Here is a 14,414-nt window from a genome sequence, read left to right as displayed (position 1 = left end):
TTCTACCAAAGTTTCACCTTACTTAAGCATATCAAGTACCTACAGATGCTGCTATGTGTTCCTAGAACTGGAGACTAACACCAGCACACTTGAGGTCCTACATTTTGAAACCAGGGAGTTGTATCCCACTTGTATTTAACTTCTTTCATGGCCCCAGCCTTTCAACTAGTAAAGGTAAGGGGACCACAGATGCTGAGCACAGCAGAAATCAGTCACAAGGGGAAAAGCAAAACCAAACCACAAGAATCATTTCAACACCCCAGTTATTTTCATATTTTATGAAGGAACTTTTTTGTTTAATAATAATGCAAACCTCAAAGTTCACCCAGTTACATACATTCATTTTCATGATTTATACAATTATTGCATAAGACCTGTGGTCATTTACATCTTCCAGTTCAAGTGACATCAGGTACCACAATTCTGTGTTAAATTTTAGTTATACTTTCAGGCAATTAAACGTGAAACAAGAACAAGACTAAGACAATTCCATTCAGAAAGTCTTCTTTACATTTGTCCAGATGGAAAGGCTGCATAATGAAGACATTTGTGATGTTTAAGATAATCCCACACTGATTTGCACTGCTTTGGTAGACTGCAGTGGAATGTAATGATAAAAAAAATAATAAAAAAAATCCCAAAATAAACACAAAAACCCAAACAATCTTAATAAACAAAAACAATTAAGCTTGCAAGCTAATAAGAACTGGCCACATCCTTTTTGGCAAGGCAAAGCTACTTCAAGTATTTAGAAAAATGGACATTAAAAATAGTATTTCTTAGTAGAAAGGTAAAATAGACTATTTAACCTCTGCTAGTAAGTGCCAATTAATTGCTGGCAGTGATGACATCATCCTAGGCACAGAAACCATCTTGATGTAAAGCTACACGGAACAAAAACTCAAATCTAGCAAAAAGAAAATGTGGATCAATGCTTCTATCTACTTGCAACAATGTGTGTTGCAAGTGCATGGCTGAAAATAAGCATGGTAACACCTCAGAAACCAGTGCAAGTGAGTTAGTGGGTGGATTGTTCTGGTACAGAAACAAGAGACCAAACATATACAAGAGGATGGCTTAAGGGCAAGCTTACAAGAGTAAAGAAAGACTGCAGGAGTAGCACACAGCTCCATTCAGATTGCTACATACATGCAAGCTGCAACACATTTTGTTCCGCAGCATAATGCAAATAGAAGCTGAAGATACAGGAGACAAGAATCACTATGCAACTTCTAAACAGTGAGACAACAACACAAAGCTATGGTTTTGAGATCAAATGCACCAGCATACCAAGCATTTTCTCTCCCTTATGCAGGAAAAAAGGAAAAGATGGTAGGATGAAGAGGAGGAAAAGTGTCTGTGCTTTTATCAATGCTGAGAACATCACAAGAAACGTCAATTTTGGTGATCAGCATCTTAACGAGAAGGCAGTACCCCAAAGTGTAGTTTCATTTTTACACACAGAAACTGTAGTTCAGATTGATTCTATTCTTCATAGTGATTTACTACTTATGGGACAAAGATTCAGGCACCCACACCTTTTTTAGAGGAAATGGCCATGGCTTACTGTTCATTCTCCACTTTAGATTTGTTGACAATGTTCTTTACCTAAAAAGCATTACCCAAGTGAAAGTGAGTGGAATTCAGCATGTCATTCATTAAGCCAGAAAAGAATGTGATCTTGCAACAGTGGTTGAGCCCTTTCAATTCCCACAGACACATAGGAAAATTTGAACTGCTAAGCACTTTGATTATTCCATTCAACATTTTTTTCTACCCTTCTTCTTCTCCCCCCAACCCTGAAGCAAGAGACTCACAGTGCTACATTCCAGCCAAAGTTCATTCCCCTCAGCTTTTTCACAGAATATAAGACAGTGTAGAACAGGACTTGGGAGAAAGTAGAAGGAAAAGGTTCACTAAAAAGCAACATGAGAATACTTACTCTAAAGGAGAGCTCTATTTTACCACACCGAAAACCACAAGTGCAATTGATTTGTTTGAAGTTCTAACTGCTCACAAAGTTACCAGCATGATGCAACCCTTGATCAAAAACAAAGAGATTGTGTTCTGACATGATTAATAGATTTTCAGGAGGTGGTAAGATATGCTGGTGTCTCATTTCAATAAAAATAGTGTTTCAACTCTCACTGCAAAAAGCTTACGGATTTTGTTCTGGTCCTGCTTAATCCATTCCTGAACTGCAGAGTATAGTCTTTGCCGTGCAGGCCTACCAGAAAAGGCAGTTCCATTTTCTTGTGATGAAAGAAGTAGCAGACTCAGTGGTTATAAAGTTCATGTTTTAAAGTGCATAGTCATTTTAAACACACTTTCCCTTCTTCCTTAAATAAAAAATAAAATGTTCAGATATCAGCAGTTTATAAAAATAACAGCTGCAAAACTCTGCTAAAATCGCAACTTAAAATCAAATCCAATCAGCAAGATTCAGTTTTTTCACATTAAAAAAAAAATGAAAAAAGAAAAAAGAAAGAGATGAACCAGAAATAAAACCCTCTTTCTGCAGTGAATTGACAAGCCAAACCTCACATGCTGTCCTACAAGCCTCTCTCCTAACAGCACCTCCCAGAAAATCCATACAGTTTCTTCCAGCTGACAACCTCAAGAAAACAGAGGTCTAATTAAGTCAGTCCTTTCCAGCAGTCACCTACACAACTGCAGGTGTGGATGCTGGTGCAGTTTTTCCATCAGCTCTTCCTCTGTAGGTTCTTCCAAAACATCTCTGCAAGAAAACATGAGTTGTTAGGGGCAGCAAGCAAACTTCTCAGCATTTATTTTTGCAATGCACACAGTGAGGTGTAACATGGGCTTGTTTCAAGAATGAAACAAGGAATTAAAGTTACAGTAAGTTGATGTTCCCTAAAGATGCATCTCCTTGCATCTTTCCTTTGTGATCCATCCTTCACAGATGTGTCATGGAAACCAGCAGCTGTTTTCCCATAAGAAGCAGGGAAGCAATTTCCTGCACACAGTACAATACAACTGAAGGTCAGGAGATGTGTTTTCCTGAAGAAACTCCCAAATGAGAACATGTTCCCAATGCTACTATTGAAAATCCAATGTGCACCAGAAGTTTCAGTTATGCATGATCATCAAGTATCAACTCACCACCCACAATTTCTTAATAAGCCAACAATGTGCATCATCTTGCTCATCTTCCCTTTTCTTCTTCCTCCCAGCACAATCTGTGTCCTATTCTCCCCCCTCCCCATACCTCTTCTCCCAACATGCTATGCTCAAAAACCATATGAAGGTTAGGTGACCAAATCAGTTGAAGCCAGGCTAAAGTACTTAATGTACTTTTCAAAACTAACAGATGACACAGTTTGCTTCAGAGGGAGGAAGTAGAAGACAAGCCTTTTAACCTCTTGAAGCCAGCCCATTCTCTTTAAAACAGATGAACATCAAACACTAGACTGATTATCAAGCCCATGTCAACTCACCTGAACATGAGATCAACTGTCCTCTGGTATTCAATGTCTGAAAGAGGCTCTCGATGACAGCGACGGTCCCACTTGTGAATAAAGTTCTGAAGTGTAAAAGGAATGGGGGGGAAAAAAAAATAAAGGCTACTTCTGATGACATCAGAACAGAGATTCTATCAGGTCAGTATGTTTGTGGGTAAGGCTTAGGACAGGGTGAAGTTTGACTGTAAATGCAGAGTGTTGGAGCAGTGATTTATTCGGGCATATTTTTTGGCTGCTATAGTAAAGCCTCTTGTTCAAGAATGAGATCACTTTCTCTTCACACATTGGAAGAACAGCAGAGCAAAAACAGCCCTGCTGCCTTCTACTCCTTGCAAGGACTGCCTCCCCAGGAAAACTGTGTGAGCTACTCACATGAGTTCACCTGCCTGGAATTTTTTCCTCTTATAAAAACCCGACCATATATAAACATTTTCCCAAATCCAGACATCACAACTTAAACTCAGGTTCTAGTTTTGTCATGTTCCCTTATCGACTTTGAACTACTCTATCAAATCAACACCTAGGGAGCAGACAGATAGCTGAGGCAAAAAAAAAGGAGAAAACCAGTGACATCCTACTCTCCTACTACAGAATGCTGCTTCTTGGTTATTACAGCAAACTTAGGCCACAACCCTGCAGAAGCAAGCAGATAGAAGACTTCATGGGGTTAGCTTCCAGCTAGAACTGAAAGTCCTTTCTGAAACACTCATGGGCAAGACTAAGGCTTCACATGAGACTCATTACTAAGTTTCTGTCTTAAATATTTGCCACTCTGCCTACAGTAGTAAATTTTATTTGTCAATGCAGACAAGAGCATCTTCAAAAGAAATGTGCATAGGTTTTAAGGTGCGGTGAAGTGCCCTCTACAGGTACTTTCCCAAAAAGTTGTCTGGGTTATTTTTGTTCCCCACACAAATCAGAACCTGTCTTTAGTATCTAATACCAAATAAACACATTTCCTTACCTCTAGAAGTAAAGCTACAAAGAGATTAACCCAGATGACAGAAGAGATCAGCCACCAGGCTACAAAATATATTTTTGCCCACCTGAAATAAAGTAAAGTAGGCAGTAAACAACCTCAGCCTGAAAGCAACCAAACAGAGCCATGAAAACACATTTTTCCTTGAAATATAATGTATAATGAATCTTAATGTATACAGAAGTCTGGGACAGAAGAATAAAAAGTCTTGGCCTTTCATTAAGTTAGCCAAAGAGACTCACTCCCCCCATTTAACTTACCTAACTAAAGTCTGAAGGGACAGAAAAGCAGCTCTAGTAGAAATTGTACTGGATCACAGCAAAAGATCCATCTAGGCTAGTATCCTCCGAGAGTGGTCAAAGCAGAAGTGCAGGAAAGAGTGTAAAATCATGGTCAAACACCTAAGATGCTACCCCCTACGTGCTCTCCCAGTCTCCAGCCATTTGCAGTTCAGAGATTTCTTGACCTAGAGGTAGCCTCCACTAACTGCAGATCCCAATGGATTTCTCTTTCACAACCTGTGCAGTGTTCACCAGACCATGTTTAACCATTTATCACACACAAGATGTAAATGAGCACTCCACAACTTCACTACATGTTGGGTTAACCAGCAAAGGACCACTGGAACAGCTCAACTCAGAGACTAGCCAGTCCTTTCAAACGTTCCCATGAAATAAATACAAATTAAATACATGTCCAAGGTCTTAACTCTACAAAAGATTGCTCATCCACAGGGAAATACAGTATCAGCCCAAAATGAATTACAGTGATTTGCTAATATCTCACTTCTGTGAGATTGACTCTACAGAGAGCACCACCCATCCAACACATTGCAAGTTTATAACCCACTTAAGTCATCCACTTCCATTTTTTGGAACAAGATGACTCCCAAACAAGTTTCCAATCCCTTCTACACATGACAAAGCATTTCATGGCATCCAACAAGTACCAGACCAAACATCAAGTTACTCAAAGAACAGTACAGAATCACAGAATCCCAAGGGTTGGAAGGGACCTTGAAAGATCATCGAGTATTAACTTAATTTCCTGTATACCTGAACTGACACAAAAGAAAGGTAAGCAGCACCCCTCTTCACAGATTGTAGGAACTGTGCTATGTGTATAATACTTGTTCAGTTACTTTATAAGTAACTGAATTTATAGATTTATACAGGACTTCTTTAGTACCATTACTGCTACTTACGGACTTGAGTATCTTGAAAATGCTTCCAGAAACACTTGCCAGTTGTTCACCACCATCACATCCCAGAGGGTCACCACTGCTGCCTAAATAACCCAAGTAAAGCAGGAGTTCAGTGGCTATATTACACACCTTACACTCAGAACATGAGGGGAAGGGATAAGCAGAGAGGGAAAAAGGGACAGATTCCATTGGTGGTCAGACTCACAGCAAAGTCATCAAAGTTGTTTGGCCAATATTCCAACTGTTCATAGGTCCCACACTGTAGAGTTCCATTATCATATGTTGTATTGATAGCACTGTAAGAGAATTACAGGATGATGTGAGCATAGCTTTCTATGTATTACACCTTAAAAACAAAATTCTTCTTGGTGCCTTATAGAAATCTCTATATGGGGAGAAATCAAGGGAAATAGTTCAAGTATTTAAGCTACAAAAGGGTAAAATTTCAAGCTATAGATAAGAATTCCTGTAATTCCAATACAGCAAGAAGAAACAGAAGGAGTAACAGCTGAAAAGTCTATATAATTCAACATTAAAAGAAGAGTGACTCCAAGCTAAAAACCAAAAAAAACCAACCACAAGCAACAACTCAAGAGATACTGAGCTGCAGATGCTGCTGAAAAAAAACAGAGTGGTGATGTTACCTGATATTTCCAAAGGGAACAATAGCATCTTTAAATAGCATTATGCCAGATATAGCAAATGCATAGAAAACCACCTGGAAGAAATATAAGTAGATATTAGATTTGAGTATTTCTATCACTAAGTAACAATGCAATTAATATGGAATTCACATGAACACCACAGTCCAAGGAACTTCATGAACAAACAATACCTGAAGCTATTGAAGTTAAAACACTTCTCAATGTCTGTATTGAACTGTTTGTTCTTGTTTTTAATATCCTATTTAACTTTCAGTTGTTAAAACACATTAGATCAATTTACTTTACCATCTATTTTAATTTCCTGTGTCTCAGAACGATGATATTTAGCCTTTAACACTGCAGAATAATGACTTAAAATAAAACCAGTACCTGCATTCCTAAGGACTAATCTAAATATCTGAGGAGCTTCCTGCTAGATTTAGTGAAAATAAGCTTCAACCAAACTTAACCAAGAACAAAACTAACTATTTAAATTTACATCAGCAACTTCTTTAATACATTTCTGTAATTTGCTACAAAAAAGACCCAGGGGGGAAGTCTGGGCACAGCAGAACAGGAACAGCCCTGACCTATGAACCACAGCACTTTGAAGCTGATATTCCACAGCCTGCCAGAAGATGGGGTACCTGGCTTGGCAATAATAAAGGTAATTTTATTCTTTGAAAAAAAAAAAAAAAAAAAAAATTAACACACTCACTGCTTGAGAAACTAGCTAATCAGTGACTTTCTCAGCACATGTTTCAGGCTAACCTTATGAAAGATGCTTTGAATCACCAGGTAATGGAGTCAGACTTTAGTATAAGCTCAGTGACAGCCTCCACATAGCCTCAAGTAAAAGCAATTTTACTTTAAATTAATGGAAATGGCAGATTTGCCTCATGATTGACGCAAAACTACAATTCACACTCCCAGCACTAAGGATAATTAGAAGCAGACAATTAAACTACTTCATAAACATTGTGCCTTACATATATGGATAGGAACACCTCACTGAAACATGCATATTTCCTAAAAATAAAATCAAGCCTATTACTACAGGTTCCTGCCATCTTTCTAGAATGCAATTTAAGGCCCCTCCCCTACAAAAAAAAGCAGAAATTACTAGTGACAAAACCAGCCAATCTGGGTAAACTGCATGTTAAATATACAGACTAGAACAACTTTTTAGACAATACTAACACAAGGCAAATCCTTGGTCTCTAACCATTACCTCAAATTAAGATATCCTAAAAAACCCTACAAGCAACAGAAAAACTACCCAGGCACTTCTTTGCTCTACCAGGAAGACATCGTTGCAAAGCCAGAAACTTAAGAGTTGGGAAATGGAGGATTTTTGTAGTGGACATGTTGTGATCCATCCTTTAATCACACATCTACACGTATTCTACACAGCTACACCAAAAACAGGATGGCAGAGGCTTTTAAAAGTCATGTCCAAACATGTCATCTACGGACTTCCTCAACAGAAAAGAATGTTAAACTCATTTTGCTACTTAATAGAATATAATCAAGCCAGAGTAAGGAAAACTAGGCTACTTTTTGCACTGGATGAACTTTTACTTGAAACTAGAGTATCCAGCCTGAGGCAGGCACTCTGAGGAAGTTCCAATCTATTTTTTAAAGGCACTCCTAAAACAAACTCATAATTGCGGCACTGTCATAGAATCACAGAATCACAGTTAGGGTTGGAAAGGACCTTAAGTTCATCTAGTCCCAACCCCCCTGCCATGGGCAGGGACACCTCACACTAAACCGTATCACCCAAAGCTTCGTCCAACCTGGTCTTGAACACTGACAGGGATGGAGCATTCACTACCTCCCTGGGCAACCCATTCCAGTACCTCACCACCCTAACAGTAAAGAATTTCTTCCTTAGATCCAGTCTAAAACTCTGCTCGTTAAGTTTCAACCCGTTAGCCCTTGTCCTATCACTGCAGTCCCTAATGAAAAGTCCCTCCCCAGCATCCCTGTAGGCCCCCTTCAGATACTGGAAGGCTGCTATGAGGTCTCCATGCAGCCTTCTCTTCTCCAGGCTGAACAGCTCCAACTTTCCCAGCCTGTCTTCATATGGGAGGTGCTCCAGTCCCCTGATCATCCTCGTGGCCCTCCTCTGGACTTGTTCTAACAGTTCTATGTCCTTTTTATATTGAGGACACCAGAACTGAACACAATACTCCAAGTGAGGTCTCGCAAGAGCAGAGTAGAGGGGCAGGATCACCTCCTTCGTCTTGCTGGTCATGCTTCTTTTGATGCGGCCCAGTCAACTGGGCGCAGCCCATAACAAAACAGTAGTTTGTTGGGGCTTTGCAAGACATGCCCGGGAGAAGAACTGGTTGGTTATGGTGCAGTATGACCATTCATGGTGATTGTCAAAGAACTTTGTTTGCTTTAGTGATAACATACCCTTATTACACTGCTAACTATAAGAAAGGAAATTACAGCCTCGTACCATGACTTACCACAAGAATTCCTGCAAAGGCTCTCAAGTTTTTTACCAGATCCAGCAACGTAGTAACAACCAAAGCCATGAACTAAAACAAAACAGAATTTCATATGCAAGACAGGGAAAACTAAGTTTGCAAGGTGATGTGCAATAGTCTGGAGCAGTAGTTAGAGCCAAGTTATAATCCCACTCAGGTGCAAGAGATTGTTATATTATTTCAAAAGGTTTTAACACATTCACAATTTGACCCACAAATAAGTGAGAAGTGCGGAGGGATAAACACACCTTCATATTAGGAATAATCCGCAAGAACCTGAACACAATTAACATGTTCGCCAATCGCACCATATCCCACAGGGACAATAAGCCCATGAACTCGGGTCTCCTAGGAAAGATGGAAGAAAATAAGTCAGAGAAACAGCTCATGACCGAAAGACACAGTAAAATCTGCTCATGGAGGTAACTTTAAACTCCCCACAACTTTTGGTTAATTTACTCAGCAGCAATCTCAGCTACAGTGAACTTTTATAATCGATGAAGAGGTCCATTTAGCCTGGGCTCTTAAATACGCATACAGTGCTCTTTAAAGGGCATGCTTGTACTAAAATACTTGTGTAAGTGGCCTTCCTTCTGCTGGGGGGACAGGGACCAAAGGGGGTCCTTTCAGAAAACAAAGCAATACAAAGATATTGCTATAGTGAGATACTTCAGGACCTTGCACAAAGATGTACATTAATCCTTCAGGATATGCTTGGCTGAAGTTAGAAGTAGCAATTAGAAGGCTGTCTTGACAGCCTTCTTCCCTATATTCATATTCCACAGGTGATATGTGGATATGACACTTCAACTGTCAGCCTGAGTTTTAACAGACTTTTACATTGGCATGCTGGGTGCTTCTTTGCTGGAAAGGTGGGGGGATGGAAGATGTTAATGGAAAAGGTCCTTCATAACATAGATGCTAAATCATGGTTTGTAGCACTAGTATCTTCAACTCTAATAATGGAAGAAATTATTTAAGACAACATTACATAGAACACATTCTAGAATACAGTCACATAGTAGTCCTGTCCTGAAGATGTTAACCTGCAGACCAAGCAATTACCACCAAGACACATCATAAGCAGCATTAGGACTTGGAATGACTCATCTGGGTTGTTATCTGTTGGCAGCCACTGACACAAAAAACTAACAAGTAGTACTGGTGCTTCAAGATACTACTGTAGAGCAAACAGGTGTCTACAACAGAATCAAAGGGCAAAAATCAAACCCAAATACGAACAACCAAAAGTTAGGTTAATAGTTAATGCCATTAGACTGGTAGCAGCTAATACCCAAGATTCAGGAAATCTTCCAGAAGCCCTTTGCTTTCCTCTTTCATTGTGGTGGCAGTTTTCAAGTTTTAAGAGACAAAATAATGATTTTTATGCTTGTGTTAACACAAACAATACAGGATAGGTATCCAAGAACTGTCTGAACTTAAGAGAAATCAAAATATAACTCCTTGTTATCGCATTATAAACAGTTGAAGTCCATTGGAATTATTCTAAATTTTACAGCACAAAACTCAGACTTCAAGGAGTTTCACCAGCTGTTCAGGAAGTCATAACTGATCTTATGGACAATCCAATACTCATACATACTAGGTTAGCTAGTTGTGTATGCTGTACCAAATTCCCACTCCTGCACCTTCAGTACGCACAGGTCTGCTAACGCTTTTATTTTACATCAGATTGCAAGTAATACAAATGCATCCTTCTCAGAATAACTAAACAGAACTCTAAATTTCTTTTTTAAAAATTTCTAATTTTCTTTGACTCATCCATATTGCATGGCCACCAGCAACTACAACAGTGAGAAATTCTCCTAGGTTTGGTAAATTACTGCCTGCAGTGACAATCATAGTGTCATGACATGAGTGTTTATAGACCTGTGTGCATATTACCCTGACCCACCACAGACACTGCACAAAGTGCAACAGTTCAGAGATTACATACCAACCAGGATGAGGAAATCCATAGAGAGCAAAAGTAGCAACCTCCAAAACCTTTATTTAGGGAAGAAAAAAAGGCAAAACCTTAATTTGTAAATCTGAGTTTCAAAAGATGCATAAGTTCCTTGACAAGAAATACCTTCAAGAGCTTTAAACAACTAAATTCACCCACGCCGAAGCACTGAAATTGTCGTATTTGACTAAGTATTTACCAAATTAACACAACACACATACATCATCCAACAGTGACACATAAAAGCATATACAGTGCATTACATTCACCCTTTCTTTGCCACATGGTGGGATGGCTCCTTTGACTGGAGTGTTGGAATGGAGGGTTATAGGCTTTTTAGAAAAGACAGGCCCGGTAGGAGGGGAGGGGGAGTTGCCCTTTATCTTAGGGATAGGCTGGAGAGTATGGAACTCTGTCTGGGGACAGGTGATCAGTTAACAGAAAGTTTGTGGGTCAGGGTTAAGGGGAAATCGGTGACGGGACACATTACTGTGGGGATATGTTACAGACCGCCTGATCAAGAGGAACCTGTGGATGAAGAACTCTACAGACAAATTGGAAAAGCCTCACGCTCACAGGCCCTTGTTCTCATGGAGGACTTCAACCACCCTGATATCTGTTGGAGGGATGGTACGGCCTGGCACAAGCAATCCAGGAGGGTCCTCGACTGTGGAAGACAACTTCCTTCTGCAAGCAACAAAGGAGCCGACAAGGAGAGGTGCCCTGCTTGACCTCGTGCTCAACAACAAGGAAGGGCTCGTTGGAAATGTGACTCTCCAGGGAAGTCTTGGATGCAGTGATCATGAGATGGTCGAATTTGAGGTCCTCAAGACAGTGAGAAGAGCGTGCTGTAAGCTCACTGCCCTGGACTTCAAGAGAGCAGACTTTGGGCTCTTCAGGAACCTGCTTAGCAAGGTTCCATGGGATATAGACCTAGAGGGCAGGGGGGCCCAAGACTCTTGGTTGGTATTCAAGGATCACCTACTACAAGCTCAGGAGTGTTGCATCCCAACTAGATGGAAGTGCAGCAGGAGGGCCAGGAGACCTCCTTGGATGGATAAGGAGCTGCTGAGGAAAATTCACAAGGAAAAAGAGGCTTATAAAAGGTGGAAGCAAGGACAGGTGGCCTGGGATGAATACAGGGATGTTGTCAGGGTATGTAGGGACCAAGTTAGGAAAACTAAGGCCCAATTGGAGCTAAACTTGGCAAGGGATGTTAAAGATAACAGGAAGGGATTTTATAGGTATGTAGCGGCTAAAAAACAGACTAAGGACAATGTAGACCCCCTCCAGAAACTTTTGGGAGAACTGGCTACATAGGACTTGGAGAAGGCTGAGGTTCTGAATGACTTCTTTGCCTTGGTCTTCACTGGCAAAGGCTCTGACTGCACCACCCAAGTCTTGGAAGGCAGACGCAGGGACTGTGAAAACCTAGACCTCGGGCCCACTGTAGGAGAGGATCTGGTTCGAGACTATCTTAAGAACCTGAATGTACACAAGTCCATGGGACCTGATGAAATCCATCCATAGGTCCTGAGGAGCTGGCGAATGAAGTTGCTAAGCCACTGGCTATCATATTTGAAAAATCGTGGCAGTCAGGTGAGGTTCCCAACGACTGGAAAAAGGGAAATATAACCCCCATTTTCGAGAAGGGGAAAATGGATGACCCGGAGAATTACAGACCAGTCAGTGTCACCTCTGTGCCTGGCAAAATCTGGGAGCAGATTCCCCTGGAAGGCATGCTAGGGCACATGAAAAAGAACAAGGTGCTTGGTGACAGCCAGCATGGCTACACTGGCGGGAAATCCTGCCTGACCAATTTGGTGGCCTTCTATGGTGGGGCTACAAAAGTGATGGACAGGGGTGGAGCAGTTGATGTCATCTAGCTGGACTTGTGCAAAGTGTTCAACACTGTCCCACATGACATCCTTGTCTCTAAATCAATTTGATATGTGGACCACTCGGTGGATAAAGAACTGGCTGGATGGCTGCACGCAAAGAGTTGTGGTCAATGGCTCAATGTCCAGCTGGAGATCAGTAACGAGTGGTGTCCCTCAGGGATTGGTGCTGGGACCAGTCTTGTTTAATATTTTTGTCGCTGACACGGACAATGGAATTGAGTGCGCCCTCAGCAAGTTTGCTGATGACACCAAGCTGTGTGGTTCTGTTGATAAGCTAGAGGGAAGGAATGCCATCCAGAGGGACCTTGACACACGTGTGAGGTGGGTTGATGCCAACCTCATGAAGTTTAACCATGACACCTGGGTGGGAGCAATCCCAGGCACAGCTACAGGTTGGGCAAAAAGGAAATTCATGGTAGTCATGTGGAGAAGGACTTGGGGGTGTTAGTCAGTGAGAAAATGAACATGAGCCAGCAGTGTGCACTCACAGCCCAGAAAGCCAACCGTATCCTGGGCTGCATCAAAAGGAGCGTGACCAGCAGGTCAAAGGAGGTAATCCTGACCCTCTAATCTGCTCTCGTGAGGCCTCACTTGCAGTATTGTGTGCAGTTCTGGTGTCCTCAACATAAAAAGGACATGGTACTGTTAGAACAAGTCCAGAGGAGGGCCATGAGGATGATCAGGGGACTGGAGCACCTCCCATATGAAGACAGGCTGAGAAAGTTGGGGCTGTTCAGCCTGGAGAAGAGAAGGCTGCGTGGAGACCTCAGAGCAGCCTTCCAGTATCTGAAGGAGGCTTATAAAGATGCTGGAGAGGGACTTTTCATTAGGGACTGCAGTGATAGGACAAGGGGTAACGGGTTCAAACTTAAACAGCAGAGTTTTAGACTGGATATAAGGAAGAAATTCTTTACTGTTAGGGTGGTGAGGTACTGGAATGGGTTGCCCAGGAAGATTGTGAATGTTCCATCCCTGGCAATATTCAAGGCCAGATTGGACAGAACCTTGGGTGACATGGTTTCGTGTGAGGCGTCCCTGCCCATGGCAGGGGTGTTGGAACTAGATGATATTGAGGTCCTTTCCAATCCTAACTAGTTTATGATTCTATGATTCTATAAAGAAGAATTCAGGGTTTTTTAAGTAAAAAAATAAGGTGATTTTTAGCTATGTAACAGAATTCCTTATGTAATTACTCCAAGAGCTGATTTTTTTCAAACAACATTTAAAAGGCTGCTTATAGGAAAGCTCACATTTTCCATGAATGTAAGAAAATCCTACCTCCAGAAAGGAGACCCTAAGAGAAACAAATGTTCAAGCCACAGCAAACCACAACCCTATTTTATGATGCTTAGCTTAGCATATTAGAGTTGAAGCAAAAGCAATCCCATAATTCTTGCAGTTCCTAATCATCCTAGTCAATAAATACAGGAATACAGAAGTCAAAAAGAACTTACCAGCAAAATTACAGTCAGAAGTCCATCAAATCTATTGCTTGGGTAGGACAAGTATCTTTTTAAGCCCATTGCTAGGATTTTTAACAACATTTCCAGCAGATAGTATAGGATAAAGAAGCAGTTGATAGCCTTCACCCCCAAAAAATAAAAATAAGTATTAGAATTACTGACACCACAGGAAACAGAGCTAACTGTAGGAAAATGTTGCATCTTACCCCCAGGAAGAAGTCATCTCTTTTGGATGGCTGCTTATCTGCATCCATCACCAAAACCACCTAAACCA

General features: G+C 41.0%; 1 protein-coding gene across 1 annotated transcript in view; it reads right to left on the bottom strand.

The window, feature by feature from the left end:
- Window positions 1–319: 319 nt before the first annotated feature.
- TPCN2 (two pore segment channel 2) overlaps window positions 320–14,414 on the bottom strand; it is a 31,965-nt gene continuing 17,870 nt past the window's right edge. The window contains exons 15-25 of the mRNA XM_034065815.1: window positions 14,347–14,406; window positions 14,132–14,260; window positions 10,768–10,817; window positions 9,059–9,158; window positions 8,790–8,861; window positions 6,310–6,383; window positions 5,871–5,961; window positions 5,666–5,748; window positions 4,447–4,528; window positions 3,459–3,544; window positions 320–2,737 (exon numbers count right to left, since the gene is read on the bottom strand). Coding sequence (XP_033921706.1) covers window positions 2,659–2,737; window positions 3,459–3,544; window positions 4,447–4,528; window positions 5,666–5,748; window positions 5,871–5,961; window positions 6,310–6,383; window positions 8,790–8,861; window positions 9,059–9,158; window positions 10,768–10,817; window positions 14,132–14,260; window positions 14,347–14,406 — 906 coding nt within the window. The 3' untranslated portion in view covers window positions 320–2,658. The remainder of the gene's footprint in view (window positions 2,738–3,458; window positions 3,545–4,446; window positions 4,529–5,665; window positions 5,749–5,870; window positions 5,962–6,309; window positions 6,384–8,789; window positions 8,862–9,058; window positions 9,159–10,767; window positions 10,818–14,131; window positions 14,261–14,346; window positions 14,407–14,414) is intronic.

This window comes from Melopsittacus undulatus, chromosome 8 (genome assembly GCF_012275295.1).
Source record: "Melopsittacus undulatus isolate bMelUnd1 chromosome 8, bMelUnd1.mat.Z, whole genome shotgun sequence".
Classification (NCBI taxonomy): domain Eukaryota; kingdom Metazoa; phylum Chordata; class Aves; order Psittaciformes; family Psittaculidae; genus Melopsittacus; species Melopsittacus undulatus.
Note: the sequence above shows the minus strand (reverse complement) of the source record. Positions and strands in the feature narration are given on the sequence as shown.